This window comes from Phyllostomus discolor, chromosome 3 (genome assembly GCF_004126475.2).
Source record: "Phyllostomus discolor isolate MPI-MPIP mPhyDis1 chromosome 3, mPhyDis1.pri.v3, whole genome shotgun sequence".
Taxonomy (NCBI): domain Eukaryota; kingdom Metazoa; phylum Chordata; class Mammalia; order Chiroptera; family Phyllostomidae; genus Phyllostomus; species Phyllostomus discolor.
The window spans coordinates 171,488,605-171,503,141 of record NC_040905.2 but is presented as its reverse complement, the minus strand read 5'-3'; the positions used below and the strand labels follow the sequence as shown (position 1 = coordinate 171,503,141).

The 14,537-nt window shown below is 39.5% G+C and overlaps 1 protein-coding gene across 1 annotated transcript; it reads left to right on the top strand.

The window, feature by feature from the left end:
• Window positions 1-4,333: 4,333 nt before the first annotated feature.
• C3H9orf40 (chromosome 3 C9orf40 homolog) lies at window positions 4,334-12,771 on the top strand. Its single transcript, XM_028521094.2, has 2 exons — window positions 4,334-5,056; window positions 11,173-12,771. Exons 1-2 carry the CDS (start codon window positions 4,628-4,630, stop codon window positions 11,329-11,331), a joined length of 588 nt encoding a protein of 195 aa, XP_028376895.1. The 5' UTR covers window positions 4,334-4,627; the 3' UTR covers window positions 11,332-12,771.
• Window positions 12,772-14,537: the final 1,766 nt, after the last annotated feature.

The window sequence follows — 14,537 nt, the reverse complement described above, 5'->3', positions numbered from 1 at the left end:
ACCATTTATTCTTCTTATTCCCTGTACCTTTTCCCCATTCTCTCTCCCTCTCCCTCCCTACTGTTAACCTTCCATGTGATCTCCATTTCTGTGATTCTGTTCCTGTTCTACTTGTCTCCTTAGTTTGTTTAGTTTTTTTTTTTTAGATTCAGTTGTTAGTAGTTGTGAATTTTTTGTCATTTTACTGTTCATATTGTTGATCTTCTTTCTCCTAGACAAGTCCCTTTAACATTTCATATAATAAGGGCTTTGTGATGTTGAACTCCTTTAACTTGACCTTATCTGGGGAGCACTTTCTCTGTTCTCCAATTCTAAATGAAAGCTTTGCTGGATAGAGTAATCTTTGATGTAGGTTCTTGCCTTTCATGGCTTTGAATACTTCTTTCCAGTCCCTTCTTGCCTGCAAGATTTCTTTTGAGAAATTAGCTGCTCCTTATGGGAACTCCTTTGTAGCTAACGGTCTCCTTTTTTCATGCTGCTTTTAAGATTCTCTCCTTATCTTTAATCTTGGGTAATACAATTATGATGTGCCTTGGTGTGTGCTTTCTTGGGTTCAACTTCTTTGGGACCCTCTAAGCTTCCTGAACTTTATAGAAATCTATTTCCTTCACCAGATTTGGGGAGTTCTCCTTAATTTTTTTAAAAATAAGTTTTCAATTTCTTGCTCTTCCTCTTCTCCTTCTGGCACCCCTGTGATTTGGATGCTGGAGTGTTTAGAGTTGTCCTGGAGCTTCCTCAGCCTCCCCTCGTTTTTGTTTTTTTTTTTAATTCTTGTTTCTTCATTCTGTTCTGGTTGAATATTCTTTCTGCTCCAAACCATTGATTTGTGTCCCAGTTTCTTTCCCTTCACTGTTGATTCCCTGTATATTTTTCTTGATTTCACTTTGCATAGCCTTCACTCTTTCCTCTGTTGTGCAACCATACTTAATCATTTCTGTGAGCATCCTGATTACCAATGTTTTGAACTCTGCATCTGATAGCTTGGCTATCACTTCATTGCTTAGTTTTATTTTTGGAGCTTTGATATGTTCTTTCATTTGGGCCATATTTCTTTGTCTCAGCACCCTGTTACATTGTAAGGTGCAGGGCCTTGGGTATTCACCAGGGTAAGGTAACTCACCTTGCTGTGTTGTAGGCCTGCACATGGGGGAGGGGTCTGAGAGGAAACAGTGCTGCTTGCTAGGCTCTAAGCCAGCTTTCAGTCACTTCTCTGGATGCCCAGAATCAAATTGGGCCCTTCTGGTGCTGACTCCTGGGTGGTGGGCTTGGATACATTCTAGGACCCTGTGGGTCTCTCCAGTGAACTCTCCTGTGAAGCTGGGAGTTTCTCCTGCTGCTACAACCCCTAAGATTTTTATAGGTTTTGAAGCTTTATTTCCTGGTGCTGGAAACTTGGGTTGCTCAGTCTGTCTTGATCCCCAGTTGTTCCTCATGGTTTACCTGCACACAAATGTGGGACCAACTGGTCCTGGACTCGCTGCCTTATTGTGTATCCTCTCTGACCTAGCCCCCCGTCTCAGCCCCTCTCACCAGCCTGAATGAATATTTCTTCTTTAACTCCTTGGTTGTCAGACTTCCATATAGTTCAACTTTTTGGCAGTTCTGGTTATTTTTTGTTTTTAAATTGGTTGTTGTCTTTTTGGTTGTGCAAGGGGGTAAAGTGTATCTACCTATGTCTCCATCTTGGCCAGAAGTGGTAGTTAAAAAATTAAGCATACACCTATCATATGATCCAGTCATTCCACTCCCAGATACTTACCTAAGAGAAAAGAAAGCCTAGATCCATACAAAACCTTACACAAAAATGTTTTCAGGAGCTTTATCTGTAGTAGCACCAAAGTGTAAGTAACCTATATGTCCATCAACAGGTGAATGGATAAACAAATTGTGATATATCCATAAATATCAAGTACTATTAGGTTAAAAAAAAAAAGGAATAGCCCTGGCTGGCATAGCTCAGTGGATTGAGAGTGGGCTGGGAACCAAAGTGTCCCAGGTTCAATTCCCAGCCAGGGTACATTCCTGGGTTGCAGGCCATAACCCCCAGCAACCGCACATTGATTTCTGTCTGTCTGTCTGTCTCTTTCTCTCTCTCCCTCCCTCCCTTCTCTCTCTACAAATAAATAAATAAAATCTTTTTAAAAAAGGAATAAACACCTAATAACAAGGATAAATTTCAAAATAATTGTGCTGAAAGAAGCCACATAAGAATATATATACAGTAGGATTTGATTTATATAAAACTCTAGAAAATTCAAATGTATCTATAACAACAGAGAGTAAAACTGGTTACATTGCCTGGAAGGAGGAGGACTGCACTATAAAAGGGCAAGAGAAACATTTTGGGGTGATGGATACTTACATTATCTTAATTGTGGTCTGGGTTTCTCACACACACACACACACACAATCAATAAGTTAGATACTTTTATATCTAAAGTATATTTTAGACATAAATGTAAGGGCCACAGTAAAACAGTTTTTAAAAGCCCCAGCAAAACTACAATTGTTATTTAGAAATACATACACAGATGGGTAAATTAAAAAGAAAAGCAATAAATGATTAAGTCAAAATTCAATATAGTAATTACCTAAAACTGGGGAAAGGGAGGCACCAGTGGGAGGCACTAGGGACCCTGTCAGGTTTTGGTACTTGTAATTTTCTGTTTGAAACTGAGTTGTGACTATGTTACTATCATTCTGTAACTATATATGTTTTATACCTTTTGTATAGATATAAATTTCACAACTTAGAAAAAAAGAGAATCTGTGGAGAGGACCACAAAGGAATGAACCTCTACTTGGTAAACTGCACCTGTAGCATTGCAGGGCAGGACACCCTAAAGACCTTCCAAATAAAGTTTAGCCCTTTCAAGTCTGCTCTGTGTCACTGGAAGGAAATGGCAAACTCTTCTATTTGAGACAGATGGGTTATGAATTTCAAACAAGAAGGAATGAAAAGATCAAACAGAAAAGCTATTGTTCACCACCCTAACTTGTTGTATTTCTGTGTTTATTAGTATGTAAGTAGTTGCCCAGTCCACTCACAGCAGCCTTGAGGTATAGGGCTATGTAGTAATTAATATAGACAGAATGCCTACCAGTTAAGAGTAGCTTATCTTCCTTGCATTTTTTTTCTCTAGAAGGCCATAGCTGTTTCTCCCTTTAAAGCATTTATAATTTTATTCCTCGTATTTTTTTCACTTGGTTATGGTCTTTATCAACTATTTAAATACAAGTTATAGTGTAGTGAAGGTGGCCAGTGTGAGGGGGTGCTGAGGCTGGGTGGAGGTGGGCAAAGCAGGGACGGGGGAATGAGGGACATCTGTATTAGTGTCAAGGATAATTTTTTTTAAAAGCTGTAGTAAATAAACTGCTGTTATCCTCTCCTCACTTTGCTTGAATTTTGCTGGGAGTAGGTCTTGGAAACTCACTTCTCATAACCGTAGAGTAAGCAGGAAACTCTGGGGCTTCCTGGGTAATTTAAGAGACCATTTCGTTTCATTTGGAAAAGAAAGAGCTATGCTCCAGGCTTGGTTCTTGGATGAGCTATTTTAGATGAACCACAGATGTCTGCAACACCATTAAGGATTTAAAAAAAAAAATCCTCACCCAAGAGCATATTTATTGACTTTAGAGAAAGGGTTGAAAAACATCAATGTGAGAGAGAAGTGGGAAAGAAACATCCACTGATTGCCTCTTGTATGTACCCCACTTGGGAGGAACTCTCAACCTAGGTATGTGCCCTGACCAGGAATTGAAACGGCAACCCTCTGGTGAAAGGGGACCTCACTCCAACACACTGAACCACCTGGCCAAGGGCCATCACTGAATTTTTAATCAAAAGATCTTCAAGGACTATGGTGCCTACTTCGCTTTCCACAGCAGCTACATCAAAGCAAACAATTCTTGGGGATGTCTTTATTTGTGTTGTGTTTGCCTGCTGGCTTTAGCCATTCCACTCAGCCCATCCACTGTTCAGCAGCCTGTCTCCAATAATCAATGTAGTGCTAAGAGCCTCTTAACACTAGTTCATTAAAAGTTTGTATTGCATAGTTTTCTGTTTTAACCTCCTGAAGACGTCCACCTGGCTACTAATTGATGCAAGAGTTACATTAACAGATTCTAGAGGTCTTAAGCCTAAATCGCTTTACAGAGCACCAAATAAGCAAAACCCTTACCAACACCACGCAAAACAAGGGCACGCCCAGCTCGGATAACTAGACTAGGTCTTTAATAAACCCGCCTCTGCTTTTCCCGCCTTCCCTTGCGGCATGCACTTCCGGCCGCAGGGGCGCTCGGGAGCGTGCTTCTCGAGCCTCCACCAACCAGCGGCTCCGTCGGACCAGCGCAAGTGCGCGAGCCCACGTTTGTGCGCAGGTTCGAATCTCCGCCGCTTAGCGGTTTTTCTCCAACGTCCGGTTGCACCCCTGCGGCAGCAAAGGCTGTGCCCGCCGGCTGTGGAGAGCCAGGTTGCCACCCCACTCGGGCTTCCTGCCCACCTTCCTGCCTCGGCCTCGCCCCAACTAAGTCCTCTCCCTGTCTCGTGCGCTCTGCCCCCGCCCTCCACCGCTATCTGCGCTCGGCCTCCCGCCCTGGGCGGCTTCCACCAGAGCCTCCCAGGCCCATGGCCAAGCGGCGTGCGGCCGAGCCGCTAACGTTCCACGTGCCTTGGAAGCGGCCCCTGCTCTGCAACTTTCCGGAGGAGCCGCCGCCGCCGCTCTGGATCCCACTGGCGGCGGAATCACCTCCCGGGCAGCACCTTGGCGTCCCGGACCTGCCCCGAAAGCGCAAAATCGACGCGGGGGCTATGGCTGAGCCTTCGGGTTCGCCCAGCAAGCGCCACGATTGTGGGGAGACCAACGCTCGGGGCAGCGCGGAGGGTGAGGGCCGTGGCTTGGAGACCGGCGAGCCCTCGCTGCTGCAGCAGCCGCCCCTGCGGCCCAACGGGCCGGGGGAGGAGCCCGGGGGCGCCCGGCCCCCGAGGGGCGGTGGCGACAACGGGGCGGGGCGCGCAGAGACCCCGCGGGGAGACTGGGGGGCCTCATCGCGCCAGGTAGGGGCTGGGGGCTGGCTGGGCAGCTCCAGGGATGGGTGGGTGGGGTCACCATTTTCCCAGGTACTTCGCGCACTGGGAAGGACCTGATCGTCCCCCTTTAGACTCATATTCATCAAGACGCCCCAAAAGGCGAAAAGCTGGGGTCACTGCTTCAGAAACGGACGCCCACCTCCAGGCAACACAGCGGGGGCCTCAGGGCCAACCCTTGGCAGCGTTTTGAGAGAGTCCGACGGGCTGAAAGCACTTCGATAAACCAGGGGAAACAGGCCGTCTGGTGAGGTAGACCTGTCCTTGCAGCTTCCCTGCCTATGTTAGTGAGATGGAAGTAGGAGCGCGGCACCTCCCACTAGACTTGTAAGTTTGGTGGAGATGGTGACTGAGCTGCTACAGGTTCAAACCAACCACAAACGTCAGGGAAAGGTGTAGTGTGCCCTCCTTGGTTTAACAATGATTTATTTCCAGAATTCGTGATTTCTTTCTAAAGATGTGACCAGTGTGGTAGCCATCAACTGGATGGCCGTTATGCATGGGACATTTTTTTTTCTTTTTTTTAGAGAGAACGGGCTTATACATCTTGGGAAAAGTCATTTTATCAATAATAGTGTTAAATCTAATCCTAAAAGGATTAAAAAATTGCCAAAAAAATTGTTGAAAATTAACTTGGGCCCTAAGGTGTAGGAGGATCTTTGGAGAGTTCCCCTTCTTTGGTAAATGAGCCTGCCCTACTGTGCTGTTCAGTATGGCAACCAGTAGCCATGAGAGACAACCGAACACTTGAAATGGGATGTGCTGAAAGTGTAAATACAACTAGATTTCAAAGATGTCAAAACATTTTATATTGATTACATGTTGAAATAACGTGGAGATAATGGATTGAATATAATAGGTTGAAATTCATTTTACCTACTTTTAGTATTTTGCTTTTGTTTTAAATATGGCCACTGAGAATTTAAAGTTATGTTTGTGGCTGGGATTATATATTTATTGGACATCTTTGGTCTAGACTTAGGAATTCAAATTCCTTTTTGGCAGTCCTCTGTTGACATGGAGCTCTGGGGTCAAAGAACCAAATGGTAGGGCTCAGAATTTACCAGACTCTTCAACCATTACATTATAGCCTCTACGCCATACCTCTCCATTGCTTGAGTATTTTATGCAGAATCTATTAAATACTTTGCTCTCCCCCCCAAAAGAATTGAGGTTCTTTTGGCATGACTTGTTCTTGGTGAAAAATCCAGTAAAATAATGAGAATTTTATAGTTAGGAAAGATCTTTTCTTGTGATTGTGAAATTATCCTTTAGAGCAGGGGTGTCAGACTCTTTTTCACCAGGGGCCACGTTAGCCTTGGGGTTGCCTTCAAAGGGCTGAATGTAATTTCAACTCCTTAACAGTTAAGGAGTAGTTGCATTTATACAGTCCTAAAATTATTTCAGCACTTTGAAGGCAACCAGGAGGCTGATATGGCTCCCCCCCATGAAAATGAGTTTGACACTCCTGCTTTAGACATAATCATGGTAAGTGTTTCTGAAAGAAATTGTAAATGTTTTTATGCCCAATTTTCTTGGAATTTAGGAAACATGAGCCATATTTAGACTTTCGTCTTCATACTACTTTTAGGCTCAAAATTAGCTTGTTTAAAGCCTAGTAATAGCACATTTTGAAAATAGAATAAAGAATTAGAATTTCCAATTAAATTATGCCTCTGCCAATATGAAAAACCTAAAAAAGGTAGTAATCCAGACCTACTGGAAAACTTGCCTCTTCAGACCCCACCCATACATAAGCCTTGTCTTTCTTTCCAGAATATACTGAGTACAGTGTGCCACAGATTGATAAAATGGAAATGTGGAAATGGCAGGTAGTCAAAGGAGAGTTTTTTTAGTAAACTGGCACAGATGTCTGGTTAGAATCTCAGAGACACATTTGTGTCTTCCTCCACAGCAATGACTACATCTGGCAATTCCCTGCATCCTATTGTCACTAGGCTCCTGGCAGGAAACAAGAAGGATTTCTTCTCCAAGACCAAGTTCCCTGTTCATCAACTCACCCCTGCACCCCCCTTCTCTGGCAAAAGTCCCAGAACCCTCATGTTCCTTCCTTTTGTTCTGTTCCTTGAGCTGCTTCTCTTCTGCATACTTACAAGAAGAACGTATTTCCTGTACCTTCCCTCTTTCCTGCCTCCAAAGATGCAGGGGTTGTGTTTTAAGGGTTTCACAGATAATTACCAAAGGAAAACAGGATAAACAAAAACACAAAATTAAAAAGCTTTTTCAGTTTGTGCAGTAAATGTTTGTCTCCTTGGCTCTTGTGCTTAGAATAAGGCTTAGGTCTGCCCTCACTTTTGGGATCTCATTTAGGAAAAATTTTCTCAAATATGTTTTTTCTATATTGGGGATGTAGTCTAGGCAGAAACTCAGAATATTTTGAGTTGTTTCAGATTTTTTTTTACTAGAAAACTAAAAACCAGGTATTCATTAAATATTCATCTTTTCTCATGTTAATGTCACTTGATGCAAATTAGTTGCATTGTCAGTGCTGACCCTTACTGTTTAAAACATTTTTAACAGAAAATAAGCAAAAATGTTGTTTCCTAGAAGTGAGTGATTAAGGATTCAAAGGCTTCTTGGGATGTAATAACCTAGCAATATTAAGCAATTACAGTGCCAAACCTTAATTCTTAAGAATATCATTTGTTTTGCTGATGAGCAAACACTTAGGTCTAGATCAGAGTTAGTGGGTAGTGCAAATCCTGGTCTGTCTGGTAGCTGAGTTTTTGCTCTTAGCTACTAGGTTACACTGACATAATTAAAGGATCCTTTTTTGGCCATGTTTATAAGTAGGTAATACAAACAGTAGATTTTGTGCAATAGGCAAAGAAATAGGTCCTTGCTTTTAACCTTATTTGCTTAAAATGAACATTTTCTTGGCATCCTTTAAATTACTACATTTTCATCGCAGTGTCAAGAAATTCCATAGAGACTCAATTCTCTAAGACCCAGGGGTATCCAGCCTTTTGGTGTCTCTGGGCCACACATTAAATAAACAAACAAAAACTGATGGGTGAGAAAAGGTTTTAAGTACCATGAATTTATGATTTTGTGTTGGGCCACATTCATAGCCATCCTGTGCTACATGCCGCCCGTGGGCCGCAGGTTGGACACCCCTGCAAGCCTTAGTGTCTAAGGCACTGAATGACATTTTTAATGAGATTTTCCTGTAGCCCTGTGCTTTTCAGTAGCCAGCCACAATCAGCTATTCATTGGAAGGTGGCTAGTGCTAGAAGTATAAAGTACTTGCCAGATTTTGAAAACAGCATGACGAAGGTAAACTCATTAATTTAAAAAATGTTGATTACATGTTGAAATTATAATAGTTTAGATATATTAGATCAAATAAAATATTAATTCACCTGACCTCTGGGCAGCATGGGCCTCCCTGCCAGGAGCCTTGAAAGAAGAAAGGACTTGGGGTACCTTTTGTGATGAAGAGGCAAAGAATGAGCTAATACCTCAGGAGCCCACACCTGGTGTCACTTGGTTGACCCCCAGGTGGTCCCAGCAGTCTAGTCTCATGTATACCTTCTGCCCCTACTTTCCAGGACTCAAAAACACCATGGGCAATTTATGACAAAGAATCTTATTGGCATCCTGTTCTTAGAAACTCATTCTATTCTTGAAGCCTGGTCAGCTGCCTGCATGGTGCAGAGGTACCACCAGCTCAATTTAGCCACTCTCATAGTTTTGCCAGTCACCTTGGCACTAGTAACTCTCTTAACTGGAACATTGCCTCTCCATTCCCCTTACTTTCACTTGTCACTTATACTAGATACGTTCAAATATATGTTAAGACACACCGAAATGGGACATGTCCAGTGAATGCCTTTCAGAAGCTAAAGAGGAGGAGGTGGAGAATTTTGAGTCTTCCAACTTTTGGACTTTCCTGTGGGCCCCTGGCCCATAGCTGGGGCTTCCACTGGCTGTCAAAAGCACTTTTTCATGATGTCCTAAGAGAAGTCAGTGTAGCAACTGAAGGAGGATCAGGAATTTAGGGCAAGACCACAGTAATGCTTCAAGGGTGCCAGGAGGAAAGCAGGGCAGTGATTGTATGCAGTGAAGTGTTTCTCTTGATTAAATTAAATGCAGTGTATGGTTTGGTGCATATGTGCCTATTTTTTCACTAAATTATTTCTAAAGTATTTTGATTTATCAAGAGCAATAAAACATTAAATCTTTTTTTTTTACAAAGGTTACCATAATTAATATGAGAAAGGTATGTACTGTATTTTGCCATGTATAATGCGTACTTTTTTGCCCTCATTTTTCAGGAGAAAATAAGGATGCACATTATACATGGGCAGTACTAATTATCATTATAAATGTTTTTAACTCTTTTATTTATGCTTATGTGTTAAAAGTGTAACTCTAGAAAGCAATAACAGTATCCGTTGCAAAATAATACCCTGGAATACGATGATCAGTTTTGTTTCTAAATAATAAATTAAAAATTGAGTGAAAAAGTGAAAAATTTTTTCGTGAAAGTTTGGGCCAAAAACATGGGTGTACATTAGACACGGGGCATATTATGCACAGCAAAATATGGTACTAGTGAATGCAGTTATATAATAGGCTGGATGGCAAATATTTTAGGCTTTGTGAAGCACATACAGTCTCAACTACATATTTTTATTTTTATCTTCGATACCCCCCAACCCTTTAAAATGTGAAAAATATTCTTAGCTGCTGGGCCATACACACAAAAAAGCTGAAGGCCAGATTTAACCTCTGGGCTCCAGTTTGCCAAACCCATATGTGACCTGTTTCTTTTGACTTTACTATAGATACTAGAAAATTTTTAAATTACATATGTGGCTTCCATTATCTTTCTGTTGAATAATGCTGCCTTAGCAAGTATGAGCCTAACAGAAGAATAGACCATAGTAGAATAGATACAGGTATATGGACACCCGTCTGGGATGGATAATGGTCACCTTGCGGGCCTGTATATAATTCCATTGCTGCTTCCTTTGCACAAAGTATTTGTAATGTTTTTGAACTTCTGTGCCAATTTTATACTTTATTCGAACATCAATGTCACTTCATAGTTACTTAAAACAAATTTATAGCCATTAATAGTAAGCTGTTAAATTTTTAAGGGGCCAGTGCTCACTTGAATTTTACCAATTTTGCTATATTGATTTAAAGTCATGCCTTGTACCAAATGGTATCTTCATAAAAAAGATCAGTTTCTTTTGCTATTTATCATGTTTATATCCTAATACTTTTTACAAAGTTGTCAAAATATTTTAACCTATGTAGATCATTCCCTCAAAATACCAAACCTCAGAAAAAAAGACAAAAAAATAAGTTTTAAGGTTTGTATGTATTTTTTCAATAAAAATGTTATCTTCATTGAAAGACAAAAATTTCAAGACATTTTCTTTGGTTAAAAATAGAAGAAGATTGTCAGAAGTAATATTGTTGAAAGAAATTCTTTTGCCCTGGCCAGGTGTCTCAATGGTTGGAACATCATCCCATACACCAACAGGTTGTGGGTTCAGTTCTCAGTCAGGCACATAACCTAGGTGGTGGGTTCAATCCCTGGTCGGGGAACATAGGAGAGAGCCAATCTATGTTTCTCATATCAATGTTTTTTTCTCCCTTCCTTCGTCAAATCAATAAACATATCCTAGGATAAAGATTTTAAAACAATTTTCTTTTAAGAATTAAAAAAAAACTTAACTGGTTTTTAGAGAGAGAAACATCTATTTATTTTTCCACTTATTTATGTTTTTATTGGTTGATTCTTGTGTGTGCCCTGACTGAGGGTCAAACCTGCAACTTTGGCTTATCAGGATAATGCTACCTGGCCAAGGCCTTGAAAGAAAATCTTAAATTTAAACTGACAAGAAATACTTTCACAAATCTATGAATATGAAAATGCACAGATTTCATCGAGCCCATGAAGTATTTTGATTAGAATTAAAAATGTATATTTGTTGAAGATAAAAGTAAAAGTAAAAAGATGTGTTTTCTTTTGAAACAAGCAAACTTTACTAAAAAAAAAAAAACTTTCTAAACATTGATGTACTTTTATTTCTCTTTATTCCCTAAAGCTCAATGAAGAATTTTGGCAGTATAACACCTTCCAGTACTGGAGGAATCCTTTACCACCTATTGATCTGGCAGACATTGAAGATGTAAATGAAGGTACCCTTACAGAAGCAAGGCTTCAGGACAAGGATGAAGTGGTTGAAAGTGACATGGAGTCCTGACAGAGGAGCTGAAGAAATAGGCTTTTCTGAATTTGAGAAGACATCTCTAAATTAATTTATGTATTCCCAAGGAAAAAAATTATTTTCCATACTCGATGTGGTTTCTTCCCAAACTTGAAAAACAAGGAAAGATTGTTTTAAAGATAAATGCCTGCAGTCACTATGGAAACTCCCAATAGATTGTCAGTGATATAGTACGTTTAAAGGGGAATTATTTTATGTATGCGTTCTTAAAGAAAAATTTGTGCTTAGATTCTAAATTTGAAGATACCAACCTTATAAAAAGGAATTCTGACAGCTTTAGAAATAGGCAAGAAACATTCAAATAGTCCTCTCTGCAAGAAATTGTTAAATTTGTGGTACATGAAATGAATGTTGTTTTCTAATAACTTAGTAAAATGATATTTAATATACTTTATTGACTCTCCTGAGTTGAACAAATAGCCAACAAACATCTATGCAAACTTAAACTGGGGAATTCTTTCTGAAAGCTGGTATTGTAAAAGAGCTTTCTAAAAAAAATAAAAATTGAAAGCTTTCTAAATGTAAAGTAGTGAGAATTTTAACGTGGGTAGAATGTTAAACTCTACTTTGGGCTATCAAAAATGGGTAAACAATGAGAAATGAGTAGGTACTTCTCTTCTAAGATGAGAGGAAAGAAGTTTATTGTATTTCTTTTTAAAAAACATTTTTTTGGTTTTGAATTGCCTTGAGGATGTGGTTTTTATTGCTTATTACTGTAGACTTGTAGTTCTCAACACTGGCAACACTTCACAGATCTTTGCCTGGACCCCTTCTTATTTAATTGTTCTGATGTGGGCCTTAGATATAGCTGTTTCTCTAAGCACCAACCATCCTCCCTGCCTACCCCCTTCCCATTTCTCTAATGTGCAGACAGGTTTGAGGACCACTAGACTAATGGTAGTTTTTCCTGTTTGAAGGAGATAACTAATTTGGACTGAAGCAATGCCTGTTAATTAGCTTTGTTTTTATTTTATCCTGTTGATGGTTTTGTTACAATTAAATTATTGCATAGTTACTATTTCATTGTTAAATAAAGTAAGCAGTTTGTGTTTGAGTTATATGAGTATCAATGATTAAGTTAATTGTATTCTAGAATGTTGGCTTTGTAATTGATTAACTTGTATATTTTTGTTGTTAATGATATTAGATTCAAAATTCAGGAAGGATGATGAATGCCAATGAGAGGGGAAAAGAATCCTTTGTATGGACTATAGGATTTAAATGTGGGTTGACAATAAGAGTATTATAGAACAGAAGGCAAACTATGTAGTATTGTGGTCAAGAGTTAAGGCTTTGGGAGTCTGATGTGGTTCAGAGTCTTATACTGCCACTTTCTACCTGTGTGACATTATCTCCAAGCCCCAGATTCCTCTGTTGTAAAATAAGAAACAATAAATAGTATCTACCTCAGAGAGACTTTGTTTATTGTCAAATAATATACTAAGTACTTTACCTGCATCATCTTGTTTGTCTCATAATACCCTTATTGTAGGTACAAAAAATAATTAGAATACATATATTTCCTGTAGGTGCTCTTCCTTCTACTTTAAATTGCGACTAGATATTTCAGGATAAAGATTGGGATTGAAGAAATAGCAGGGGTAGCACACAAGTGGTGGAAGCTATTAAAGTACTGTGGAAAAAATAAAATGCTAAACTTTCTCCCTGCCCCACACCGTTCTGTTTGACCTGAGGGTAGAAAAGTGTCCATTTTTGCTCACTGCTATTCCTGGTTCCCACAACAGTGCCTGTCACAGAGTAGACAGTCAATAAATATTAATGAATGAATGGGCATTCTTACATAGGCCATTTTTTTTCAAAAATGTGTATGCTAAAGTTCTGTTGCAGAACTTAAATAGAAAAAAAATTGGAAGTTTATTATATATTATAAATTTATTGCAAAAACATTGCTAAATTGATATAAAGATAAGCCAACCAAATGAACAATTGGAGGTGGTTATTTGCATGCTCTCACAGGAAGTCATTTGGACATTGCAGAGTCTGAATGGGAGATTCAAAGAGTAGCTCAAATTTTTCAAGCATTGTATGTCAACATTAAACCAAAAGGTAAATTCAGGGAAAAATACTTGCTGTTAACATGTTAGAGGTTTTATATTCTTTAAGTACATATATTTTACAAGAACGGTGTATTTGTACCTACACCTGTGTGTGTGTATAGAGAGAGATTAAGATTTGAAATAATTACATTCTTTAAAAAAGTAAGTAAACCTCAGGTAATTTGGCAAAATTGTATTGTGGTTAATTGAGATGGAAACCTAAAAGTAGGGTTTTGGGGCCCTGGCTGGTATAGCTCAGTGGATTGAGCGCAGGCCTGTGAACCAAAGCATCACTGGTTTGATTCCCAGTCAGGGCACATGCTTGGGTTGCAAGCCATATCCCCAGTATGGGGTGTGTTAGAGGCAACCACACATTGATGTTTCACTACCTCTCTCCCTCTCTTCTCCATCTCTCTAAAATAAATAAAATCTGAAGAGAAGTAGATTATGTTGTATTGTTTAAAAAAAAGTAGGGTTTTCTTTGTTGTACACTCTACCCAGAGCCCTTAACAACATCTTACCACAATATGATTATAAAAATGAAATTAACAGTAATATAATGCTATCATGTGGACATGGAAAGAATGACTTAAAACAACTCGTGAAGGGTTTATGTCAAAAACCTTCAAAATCGATAAACTACATTCACATTTCACCATTGTCTTACTAACTTCCTTTTTCTGGCCCAGGATTCAATCCATAGTCACCTGTTATATTTAGTTTTAGTATCTTCTTAGTCTCCTTAAATCAAGCAATTCCTTGGAATTTCTTTGCCTTTCATGACCTTGGTATTTTTTGAAAAGTTATTTTGTAGGATGGCCCTCAAGTTCTATTTGCTTGATGCTTCTCATAATTAGGTATTTTTTGGTAAGAACTCCATAGAAGTGATGATGTAGCCTTATCAGTATATTATACCAAGAGGCAGAAGCATTAATGTCAACTTGTCTCATTGAGGATTGTAAAATTATTTGGTTCAGGTGGTGTCTGCCAAGTTTTTCTATTGTATAGTTACTGTTTTCTCCTTTGTAAATAATTTTCTTCTGGAAAGATACTTTGAGACTATGTAAATACTCGTCTCATCATATTCTGCCCACAGATTTTAGGATCTGATGATTCTTGCCTGAA

Coding starts and splice junctions, on each gene's coding strand:
- C3H9orf40 (XM_028521094.2), top strand. CDS start 4,628: ATGGCCAAGCGGCGTGCGGCCGAGCCGCTAACGTTCCACGTGCCTTGG. Junction 5,057..11,172: donor GGGGGGCCTCATCGCGCCAG/GTAGGGGCTGGG, acceptor TATTCCCTAAAG/CTCAATGAAGAATTTTGGCA.